Source organism: Watersipora subatra, chromosome 2 (assembly GCF_963576615.1).
Source record: "Watersipora subatra chromosome 2, tzWatSuba1.1, whole genome shotgun sequence".
NCBI classification, from domain to species: Eukaryota; Metazoa; Bryozoa; class Gymnolaemata; order Cheilostomatida; family Watersiporidae; genus Watersipora; species Watersipora subatra.
Genome location: NC_088709.1, coordinates 23,601,785 through 23,614,453, shown reverse-complemented (window position 1 = coordinate 23,614,453; position 12,669 = coordinate 23,601,785). Strand labels below are relative to the sequence as shown.

Below are 12,669 nucleotides of genomic sequence, written 5' to 3'. Positions count from 1 at the left end.
TTGCTGATGAACCGCGCTGTGGAAACAGTGATTATCAGCTGATTGTGATTGAAAGGAGGTATAACACCGGCGGAGTCCTCACATTTTGCAATAATTGTTATGGATTAGACAACTTTAGTTAAATCAAGAGTACATTTTGTCAAAGAAATAATTTATGGTGTACATTCATTTTGCACACATCCATATAATGCCTGTTCGTGACAAATGCTGTCTAGTCGTTATGGCTATTTAACCAACGCTTGACTAACTGAAATTCATAATTCGTTGGACAAAGCGCTAGTACCTCATTGCTTTCTGTTGTTAGAGGCATTTAAAGAACTTGGCTCAAGATAGTCTAGATCTTATCAGTAATGTAATTATGGGTACCCTGCCATTCCAGCTTTTTAGGCTTATTGTGTTCCAGTGTCTATGGGTTTGAATGATAAAATATTGTTGCTGCAATATGGATAGTTAATGCAGTGAATACAATTTAATATTAGGTGCATATTTGTCTCGGTTTTGTTTTCGTAAAACTTATTTAAATATTATAAAAACAGCATATACAAAATCTCCTGTGTTAAGCTGTACCTAACATATGAAAATCATAATATGTTTTTTGTTATTTACTAGTTTTAACTTTGCAGGTGATTTATTGAGCATTGGTACAAATATGTGATGAATGTTCAAAAACACCAAAGATTCGTTTCAGAAGTTATGAACCGCTAGACGCCTAGAACAGGATTCTAACAGCATTTTGTTAAATGAAACCTGGCCCTCATTCTTCATAAACTTTCTACTATACTTCACTGGCATTAAGTATTATAATGCTAATGTTATTTAATAGTAGTATTATTAGTATTAGTATTATGACATTAAGTATTATAATGCTAATGTTATTTAATAGTAGTATTATTAGTATTAGTATTATGACATTAAGTATTATAATGCTAATGTTATTTAATAGTAGTATTATTAGTATTAGTATTATGACATTAAGTATTATAATGCTAATGTTATTTAATAGTAGTATTATTAGTATTATGGCATTAAGTATTATAATGCTAATGTTATTTAATAGTAGTATTATTAGTATTATGGCATTAAGTATTATAATGCTAATGTTATTTAATAGTAGTATTATTAGTATTATGGCATTAAGTATTAGGGCTTTCCTTAAAATAACCCAAGATAATAGTTGAGTACTTTTTATAGTTTGAGATTTCTGATTTCTTTCAGCTACATCAGGATTGTCAGACTAGTTAATATTTTTATGAGTTTTTATTAAACAGTAAAAAACAAAGTTTTTACTTGTGTCAACCATTAAGTTTTGGCTAAAAGTATTTCCATAAAGACATGAAACAGTTCATATGTTATATCTGTATATCTATAGCTATTATCAATGTCATTAGAGAAGGTTAATATTTATGTTCGTGTGTTCGCATGACCTCCTGTTCTAGTTTTCTTACACTTCTCTAGGCATCAAACTTGGTAAATATTACTGCAATAGCAATACATTTTATAATGTAATATATATAATATTATTATTATGATGTAATGCTAATGTTCACTTAAGGTAATAAATACTCGAGTTAAAGCTACTTCTATAAGTTGGACTTTTTCTACAATGATGGAGTTCAGTAATGCTGACTTAGTTTGCTGTAGGACTCGCCCTCTTGCAGTGTAAGGGTTAATATCTACTTCTGTAGGATTGTTGAAATTAGCATCGCTGTAAATATTGTCCGGTCTACTTTTTATAAAACCACTATTCAACTTGAAATGGAGACTTGTATAGGTTGGGATGTTTATCTTTAGTAGCCACAACAAACCATAACGCAATGTATTCTCAGACAGAAATCTATCACAAATATTTATTGCAGTTGAAACATTGCTGCTGATTGATACATCTTATTCCTAAATAGGCCTACCTCCTATCAATTATTTTATTTTTAATGTTTTTTCTTGTCAAAAGTGACTGGATGTGTTTAGTAAATATGACAAAGCTGAATATGCTGAAAGCAATATGCCAAAGGTATTTGTTAAATCTCCTTATTTGTCTAGGGGTATGAATAAAAAATGTGACAATGGTCATAACTCCTATTTGTGGTTCATTTTTGGTGCTATCCATTCGATGCAGACTGACTTAAAAATGAACTTGCATAATATTTTAGTAGATTTCATCAGAAAGTTTCAGTATTCTTCTCTCATTTTAGTTTGTTTCTGATGTTTGAGGTGATCGGACTGCCAGGATGTTTCAGGATTAAATTCGACAAAACTTGATCGCTGGGAAAATACTTAGAGGAAAATTATGTGCAAAAAGACATCACTAGCTGCTATAGTTGATATTTGCTATTGCTTTAAAGGTTGACTTGCAACAAAATTCACATTACAGTTATTTGGTATCAAAAGATTCACCATGTCTTACTCTGTTGTGTTGTAGGTGCCAAATACGTGGAAATGTGATTACAAGCTCTTAAATGCTCAAAAACGAAAAGCCGTCGTAGATTGGAATCTATTTATCTGACGTAGTCATTACAGTTTGGTTATCGTCTTGTCACGTGATGTTCTCACGTGAATTGAAAGGCCAATAAAAGGCTCAATGTAAACTTATTGTAGCACTAGTTTATGACAAACAATTCGGGTTTTACCGAAGTAGAGTAGTAGTTTTACCAAATATAGATCCTCGCTACTTTACAGATTTGTTTCGGTTTGGTCTAATCGGCAAGTCGTAATTTAATCATGTGACCCAATACTTCGCAAATAATTTTTGCAGCACTTTTCGATTATCACAGGTAACCAACAGGCTCGTCATGATTATCAGACAATGATATGTACTCCTTCGAGCTAAGGTTAAAAAGTTTAACACTTTTTTACGGTAAGTTAAAAGATATCAGTGCTAAAAGTGACAGCATTACGATGACGATAAAACAGGCGCGTAAGAACAATAGACATGGTTTTATTGAATGCGTGAAGTATATTTGTGAAAATATTTCGACGAATAAGATTGCATGAAAGTGTAAACAGAAACCATCCTGTAACAACTACGTCCCATTTGAGCCGTTTTGGAAAGCGAATCCAAACTACGGCGGTCTCGTGTAGCTGCGATTAACTGTTCGACTTTTAGCTTTCAAGAGCTTGTAATCGCATTGCCATATATTTTGCCCCTACAACACAACAGAGTAAGACATAGTGAATCTTATGATACCAAATAACTGTAATGTGAATTTTGTTGCAAGTCAACCTTTAAGTAGAATTGTGGTACTGCATCTCTACTCATTGCAGCATTGTGAGATTACGGTTATCTCTATTCTGTCGGTCCCTTTGCAACTATAGAAGTCATAATAGTCGCACTTTCGCTTGAACTGAGCGTTTTAACCACGATCAAGTTTTGTTATTTTTAACCTTAAAACATCCTGGCAGTCAGATCACCTCAAACATAAAAAATGATCGAAAAATTCGGTATTTTTTGATGAAGTCCATCAAAATTTGGTGTAAGTTCACATCTTTAATGCATCTAGCCTAACCTTTTTATGATTGTCTGTAACAAACTGTTACTCCTAGAATTGATGGACGAGTGCGGCTTTATCAAGATATTCCTGGTAGTAGCTGGCCATATCTAGAGCAAATATCATAATATGTTTTATGGCTGCATTATTGATAGCTATTTATAGTGCCTGAACTTTATTGTACTCGTGCCTTGCGGTTTTAAAGAGATTATAGCCTTGCTTCTTGTTGACAGTTCGCTCGATGGCTTCTGTGGCGTTGAGGATGGGCCACCATAGATCTCTCACCACACAGTTTGATTTCTACTCTATAGACTTCCATGAGGTACGTCTGAGGAATACTTGTACATGCTCGATTGTACATATGTGGATAATAGTTCACTATTAAAGATGGAGTCATTTCTGCTAGTGTATTCTCAGCCAGTAGTTTCCGGTTGCTAGTTATATAAGTCCTGTAGCCAGTCAGCTGTGTCAATATTTTTTAGTCTAGAACATTGTTGTTCTATTTGTTTCATCGCGGACTCTTACGACTGACCATGGCAATCTCGCACTCCCTTGTTTTCAATGAAACAAGAAAGGCTCAAAACATAATGAAAAACAGACATATCAGGAATATATGAAAACAATATGTTCTTGGAAGGTCATTCTAAGAAAAATCAAGCATTTTTACGTGGCAGCATAAAAAAACTTATTTTATGATCTTTGACCTTTTTCTGCTATTATCGGATTGAAATGTGGTTTCTTGTGGGTTAGTGAAATGAGCAGATCATTTTTAGGATTGACGGTGTTAAGATATTTATTTTTGATGTATAGAAGAGTTGAAAATTCAAATAGGAAAGTTGTTGCAATGACAAATACACTTTTTTTGTTTTCATGATTGATTCTCGTACCCCCATGAACAACAGCTCGCCCCTCTCAGGGCACCCGTTATTGGGAAGCTCTGGTTGATAATCAGCCTAAGTAGCTTTTTTGGTCCTTCAAATCTAGTAATAGCCAACTGATGTTTTTGTTTTGTAAGTTGTCATTGACACAGCCTGCAGTTGTATAATTCCTAAATGTGATCAAGACTTTTTATGGTTACATTCTGTAGCCTTGGGCCATCATGTCTAGGGTACTTTCAGATCTGCTATGTTTGTCTCTCTGAGGTACGCATGGAAAATATCATCGCCTTGGGTTACGCCATGGGCAATCGCTGAGACATGCTCATATACAAAAACTAAGACTTCTTGTAGGCGCTGGTTTAGCGGTGAGAGGCTGATACAGTCATTACTCTATGGAGTAGAATAAGGGCTGTGGGTGAATCCAGTGCCATAACTTTATAGCATTCGTGGAGCATTTGTTACAAGACCAGCCATCAGTTGTGATAGCCTATAAGCATTAAATGTTGATGCAGCGATGAACCTATCAAGGGATTATTGATGATGAATTGTAAAGGCTTACATTAACTCAGATGATCCAATGACTTGGTGATCTTATGAACTAGGGTCTGTGATGGGAATCTGAAGGCCATATGTCGTCGAATTGGGTTATATGATAAGCCATCGTTTAGGCCTACACATTTCCTTTAACCTGGAGTTATGTTCTACGTATCGGTTTCGACGATATGCAATTGGCTTGCGATTCGCTTGATCAATTGGAGGATGACATGCTGGCAATTTCAATAAAACAACTTGGGTATTCACCGAATATGTTCATTATACAGCAAGGGATCAGTTACTTACCAAGATATAGGGCCATGGCTTTCATGGTACACCAGTAAGCCCTCTCTGACTCACCAGAAACCATCGTATCCCCAATCATATCAACACCTACTGTAATTTTTCTGCAATTGTGATAGTTGTGCGATTAAAATCCGAAATCTTTTTACATACCTATTGGCAGTACAAAACAGGTTTATGGCTGAAGTGAATTGGAGAAACATCTAGTTTATTCAATGGTGAATCTAAAGCTGGGGTTAACACTAGTGTAGAATGCTAGCGATTTTGCGCGTATCACGAGTGCCTGATATTAGTTGTGATTGGCTTGCTGATTGCTATAGAGTATCCTTTAAAATGAAACCGAAAACTTGGAATGAGAAAGTAGTTCGGTATGTGATGAAAACTCTTGTATAATATGCCTTTCAGAATAAAAATAGTTTTACAAATAAACTTATTGAAAATGAATACAAAAAAGAACAATTCGTATTGCCAGCATCATAATAAAAATAGATTTACTGAAATGTCAAGAAAAAAGATTATGTCCGTGTTTGACGCCAGCAGTGTACTTTGCCAAGAGTTTGTTACATTGCTGACGCTAGTACAAGCCTTTCACAACATCCCTTACTTCGCCTCTAGTGTGTTTCAGCCTTTAGTTTCAATAACAATATTTTCTATGATGGCCTTTTAAGGAATGGTAAGACAGGTCATTGTTTTTGTTGACACTGGAAATCGATGTGTTTGGCATATGTTTGTACTGCCATCAACGCTAGACCAGACCACATTTCCAGGCTAGCTCACAGCCCTTTTGCAGCACTTACATTTCCTTGGATGGTGTACCAAGTCTGCTATTCCAATAGTTCTTTTCATCACTGATAAATAAACCTAGCCTTTTACAACTGAGAATAGCTCCAGTATAGCAGAGGGTAGTCCAAGCATAGCAGAGGGTAGCCCAAGTAGGCTATAGCAGAGGGTAGCCCAAGTATAGCTGAGGGTAGTCCAAGTATAGCAGAGGGTAGCCCAAGTATAGCAGAGGGTAGTCCAAGTATAGCAGAGGGTAGCTCAAGTATAGCAGAGGGTAACCCAAGTATAGCAGAGGGTAGTCCAAGTATAGCAAAAGGTAGTCCAAGCATAGCAGAGGGTAGTCCAAGTATAGCAAAGGGTAGCCCAAGTATAGCAGAGGGTAGCCCAAGTATAGCAGAGGGTAGCACAAGTATAGCAGAGGGTAGCCCAAGTATAGCAGAGGGTAGCCCAAGTATAGCAGGGTGTAGCCCAAGTATAACAGAGGGTAGTCCAAGCATAGCAGAGGGTAGTTCAGGTATAGCAAAGGATAGCTGAAGTATAGCAGGGGACAGCCTCAGGTATATCAGAGGATAACCTCAAATATGCAAAGTTCTTCATTACTCAGCATATAGCTAGTATGTGTATTGGAGACAACTAACAGATAAATGTGGAGAAGGCATCGGCGTGCATGCTTAGCCTGTGTGCCTACATTGACATGGTACATCTTGTTGAGGATCCATGCCCTTACGCTCAGGCCTGTATAGTTGCCTTTTCAAATTTGTCAATTCGAAGAACTTACTCATTATAACTCGGGGTATTTGTTTTCGATTGTTATGCACATCTTCCTTGATCATAGGTAGTCTAATCCCGAATGTATTCAAAATATTTCGTTTTGCAACCGCATGCTCTATAACTTACAGCTAGGGATGTTTTTCTAAATATTTATTTTTGTGTGCGTTCAAACTGTGCTACTCTGCTACACTGCATAGGAAGGGTGTATGGTGGGAGATAACTGTGAGTTTTGAAGCTGTATCTACCTTGAGGCTGGTTCACATTATATCGCCGTATCACGGTGTTGATGCCACAATACTTCGGTGATTGTCGACGATGATAACCATGTTCACGCTATCACAAACTCATCCTCGCTTGCATCAGCGAATACTCCGTGACGTAATTTTCTTATTTGTCTTTTTAATTTTTTTATTTTTTTCGAAAAAGCATTTTAGTTTTTCGTGCTCCAATCAAATACTAGTTCCGCAGGAACTACTATAAATGGAAATAAATGAATCACATTAACTGAATAAATGAATTACTATCGCCAAAATGGTTCACATTGTACAGGCTGTCGCCGATGCTCGACGAACTATGGGGAGAGTTTGACATCTGTAAAATTTTCTGACGTGTCCGCTTTGTTTCGTCGGTGCTATCGGTTGAGGGTGCACATTTTCGACGATGAACGCCGAAAGGAGAATACCGACATACGGTGATATAGGGTGAACCAGCCTTTAGGGTCATCATTCACGTGTATGACAAGTACTCTCCAGTGTTCATATCAGAATGAGGCTAATCAAGGATGCAATTTATGATAAACTTCTTTTCATAATGGATATGGCACATATTGGCATAGTTTTCATGTTGACATTATACATGCCTAGACTTTGGACATGTTGGGAGTGTCTTAGTCAGCAAAGACTAGTGGTCTATTTTTGACTCCACTGTGATTAAATATGGCAAACATGTATCCGTGTGATTCATCACAACATGATTTTTGCCCCAGGTCAAAGTCCTTGTGCCAATCCAGGCTAATCGTGACATGACTTTATATATGACTTTCAAATTTAACATTTGTCATTTTTTGTAAAATTTTTGAAAAAAAAACCATTTTAGTTTGCAGTTATTTTGTCCTGTGAGCTAATGTTATAATGGTATTTTTGTGATTATTATTCATTCAAGTTCTTGTGAGTGAGACTTTTTCACGTGACACAATTTTCTGTAGTGTTCTGTCTGAAAAATGTTGATCAATGTTTTCTACAGTCAAGCTACCTATGTTCTCTACCTATGAATTTATAACATGAATTTTTCAACATTTAAAGCAAAATTCTTACAAATATTTGTCCCTACACATGGAGTAATTTCCAGCAGTCGATATTTAGTTTTATATAGTATCAGTTTCATAAGTAAAAGTGACGAAACCAGCAAAATAAACATATGTAAAAATGTATAAATAAAACACACATAAGCTAAGTTGGTATAAACTGTATTAGAGAAGGTTATACTGCATAGCCCTAGCACCACCCTTCCCTCCAAACTATCACACGCATGTGTCTAAGCTCGTGACAATACCAACCCCGACAGTGTCGTCTGCCCTTAGTGATCATCAGTTGTCATTCAACTAAATGTACAGTTATTCATCAATTTGACAAGGCAGACGAATGGCTCAGTTGATAGCATGCTCAGCTGCAAAACTGAACATCTGAGATCAATTTTTGTGTGAGGTAATCCTTTTTCCTAAAGCTCTTAGCATGGCTTTGGGCAGACGGCTCTTATTATAGTAAAGATTGTTATTATTATATTAATTTGATTTGTTGGTATAAAATTAATTTTTTTACAAATTTTTTTTTTTCAAGCAGGTTTATTGGTTGTGGAGATGTCCAACAAATGACAATGTACTGTTCTAGGAATGGGTTAACTTATATGTGCAGGTTTGATTTGATCATACTCACAGGTTTGATTTGATCATACTCGCAGGTTTGATTTGATCATACTCGCAGGTTTGATTTGATCATACTCGCAGGTTTGATTTGATCATACTCGCAGGTTTGATTTGATCATACTCGCAGGTTTGATTTGATCATACTCGCAGGTTTGACTTTGTCACACTCTTAGGGTAGACAACTTCATGTTGAATATGTGTACAACGAGCATAAGCAAGATCATTCAATGTTGATGCAGTTCGTTGCAGAAATTTGAATTGAAGTATGAATTACAAATATAAGTACTGAAATGTTTCAAGCATTCGTTGCATCCTACTTTTTGTATGCTTTGTTGCTGAAAGAAGACAAACTAAGTGTGTGGGCATCTCCATCAATTCAAAGACAGCGATTGTAGTAACTATGTTAGTAATTTTCATGGTTTCAAGGCAAACAAAAATTGCTCGATGGATATTGAAGACTTTTGGTACCTTGATCTTATCAACAATGATATATTAACATGAATAACGTCATTGGTCAATAAGTTATTAGAATGATAGTCATAGCTCCGCAGTCTTCTGTACAAAATACACCATAGGGTTCTTAAAATGCTACAAGGTTTTTCAATTGTGGTCTTTGTTAATAAGAATGGGTATTTCAATTTCATCCCACTTTCTCTATTGAAATATTTACTATAATAAGAGCCATTTCCATCCGTCTGTCAAGAGCCACGCTTAGAGGCTAGGAAAAAATATTGCTTTCATTGGGATTAGAGCTCAAGACATTCGTCTGGTTAGACCAACACTACCACCTGCACTGATCGACCACCTTACCATATTTCGGAATCATTGTGATGTTAGTTATTACACCTGACCATCTCTCACGGTGCACGGAACTGCCTGGATAGGCTACTAGTATTTTATTGTTTCACTCTAACTCATACTTAATTCCTAAATTTTGGTGACTTACCATCTGGTTTTTTCTCAATACATAGTTTGGTCACCCTAAGCCATACTGCATTTATGACAACACAAGTAATTTATTTTGTCCAAAATTAATTGATTTTTAATTTCCTGCATGCATGCTACGTCCATGGATAATTGGATTTACAGAAAAATAAGATATTCCAAGTTTTGTTCTAATTATATGAGTTTTATGAATAAAAACTGTCTGATGATGTGTTCTTTCATCATTAACAAGCTTGTGTTAGACTTATTCTACTCAAAGTGGTAATACTCAAACTGCCTGGCGGCTGGTTATCAAGAGAAGCACAATCCTAATTGTGGCGATTGTCTTTCCCTGTTCATGTAGTCTGGTACTAACTCGTCTTAAAGCAATCTTACGTCTAAGAGCAAACTTAATCTATTCACAGACTTGGGTTGTGTCAAATGACAGTGGGTGTAGTTTAATTTGTCATCTGTCGCATTGACTTATCTCTGATCGCTATCAGCTGAGTATCAGGTAGAGTCATGTCTAAAATTAAGCGCTGTGCAGGATATGCCAAAGTCAACTTCCTATGTCATTTTAAGCATCCTGTATACTTGTCAAAGATGCAGTTTTGAGGAATATCCATATTTTTTAACGTTTTTTATGCGTTTATACATGGCATAGAGTTACTTTGCAATCTACAGTTACTAGCAACAGTTAGTCGGAAATATTAAAATGCATTTATTTGAGTCGATGTGTAGCCATATCTGCTGGGAAATTTTTGCAAGTTGCTAGAAACAGAGCTTAGATTGAAAGGTGTTTATGGAGCGCATAGTAGATAATTTATGTACTAAATATGGCTGATAGCAGTTTACAAATAACACCCAAGGTGTTTTTGGATTCCCTATTGATACCCTAAAAGGGTACGCCTGACAAAGTCTCGAAAAATATCCATTGTAGCATCGAGTATGTGTTAGACCTTCATTTACTATTAAGAATATCTATAAACATAAAGTTATCATTTGCACACCGCTTTCAGGGCCATGTAGCAGATGTAGTAATTGCTAGATACTGACAATCCATGAATGATTCCAAAAGATCACTTTTTACATAAATGGCAAGTTTTGGGTGCCGTAGTCTACAGACATCAAACCATTTTATAAAGATCTATGGCTAAGTTTTAAAAGAGAAGATCCATGAATGAATCCAATACTATACAAATATTATTTATTAATTATTAAATAAAAATATATATCAATGAATGGGATACGTGATAACAGTCCTCAAGTGATATGCAACTGACATTTTAAGTAGGCCCTACTCTATGGAGTAAAGAGATGACCTGTGTACGAATTCAATAAGACATTTTAGCATACACTGAACATGTTTGTTATCAAACTTATAAACGTTGTAGGCGCTCCTACAACGTAAATAATCCGTTCCAGAACCGTTTACATTATAGGGAATTTACATTATAAGAACAATAAAATACATGTAAATTGCCTAATCCGTTCCAAGATTTTTCCAAACTCACCCCTTTGTCCATGCAAAAGGAAAAACTTGACTTCACTACTTTAATTTATGTGTTGTACCGTAGCTGCAGCGCTATTGGTGTGCATTGACAAATTTTCTCCTTTTTCATTCCTTTTCTCCAATCAATCGATCAATCTCACTGGTTTTATAAACCATGACTGCAATAAATTTACGACAAGTTGATGGGTACTGCACATTTTCGACGTTCATTTACAACGATTTTCTCATTTTTTTCTAAACAGCAGTCTATTCTGCAAAGTAAGACTAATAACAAATAGTCTGTACGTGTAAAATAAGTCATAACAACAAAATATTTTATTATATAAAGCAGTTCTACCTGGCCATCATCTATGTGTATTCAGGGGTCAAGGTTAGGATATAAGATAACTTTTGACGATACTCTTACTTGTGACATTAAGATTGGTAGACCGACGCTGTAACACCTGCACCAATCGATCGCTTTTGTATTTATGAACGGTTGCGTAGCTATCCTATTCTCCTTGTTGTCGACACATTTAGCGATCTATTACGACGAACTAGAATGAGGCGAAAGTTACATATAACGCTCTTCGCACGGTGGTTTTTCTTCCGCAAGTACGGCGAGATAAACTAATGTTAAAATCGAATTTGAAAACTCGCGCGACTTGACATCTTACGTTACAACTTGTATATGGAATTTTTTACGTAGTAGGAAGCAAAATTGTCCCATAAATTTTTTACGTTATCTGGAATTTACGTTATAGGAGGTATATGTTATAGGAGCGTCTACTGTACTTATAAAGACCTCGTGCTAGGAATTTTATTAATCCATCACCGGTATCCTTTGCCGGTGTCATGTAACTTAAACTGATTTGGCTATTATGTACCTTCACACAATGCTTGAAATGATCCCTGTAGTTTTCCCATGTTTGTGAGGGTATGCTGCTTGCCTATGAATGTGTCACGTGCATCACAATCGCACACAATCACATACACACGTCTAAAATTTGAAAGCATTTTAAGTAAAGCAAGAAACTCGGTTGCAAGGAAATTTTTTGATTCGTTATACATCGATAATGATGTATGACATTATCATCAGCGATGGGGCCGCTGTAAAATCAAACAAACTGCTCAGCTGGTGTGTTTAAAGGTTTCTCAATGCTTTAGTAAAAAACAATATATATTACATGTTTCTTCAGTTAACACTCACCATCGATTACTGCTTACCTTTATTATTGATACATATTGATTACCGTTATTCTATTTAACAATGCAGCACTTTTAAAATATAACATTCTTCATAATCTTAAAACAGCAACATGGTTGTCAATTTTAAAAGTTCAAAAGTTTCCATGAAGATTTTAGTTTAAGATTATTTAAGATTTTTGTTTTGCTTTTCCTATCATTTTGGTCAAAACCCTCATGGAAGATATTCATTGGAGCCAAATGTCTATTTCTGCATTGCATTTTGGTAAGAGCACAACAAATGTTGCTGTATTCTCTGATTCTTGTTGATTAAAGATATTATTCTTAACAACAGCCATAGTTTAATCAACACAGTGCAGCTGAGTTTCTAGTTGCTAC

At 35.7% G+C, this 12,669-nt stretch overlaps 1 protein-coding gene across 3 annotated transcripts in view; it reads left to right on the top strand.

Annotated features, from left to right (window-relative positions):
* The window catches only part of LOC137386920 (GPI inositol-deacylase-like), an 80,636-nt gene that overhangs the window by 16,135 nt on the left and 51,832 nt on the right, over nt 1-12,669 (top strand). For all 3 annotated transcript variants that reach the window (XR_010977851.1, XM_068073144.1, XM_068073145.1), the window contains exon 5: nt 3,716-3,804. Coding sequence is in view for 2 of the 3 variants with exons in the window: in XM_068073144.1 (XP_067929245.1) it covers nt 3,716-3,804 (89 nt within the window). In the remaining variant the exon portion in view is untranslated. The remainder of the gene's footprint in view (nt 1-3,715; nt 3,805-12,669) is intronic.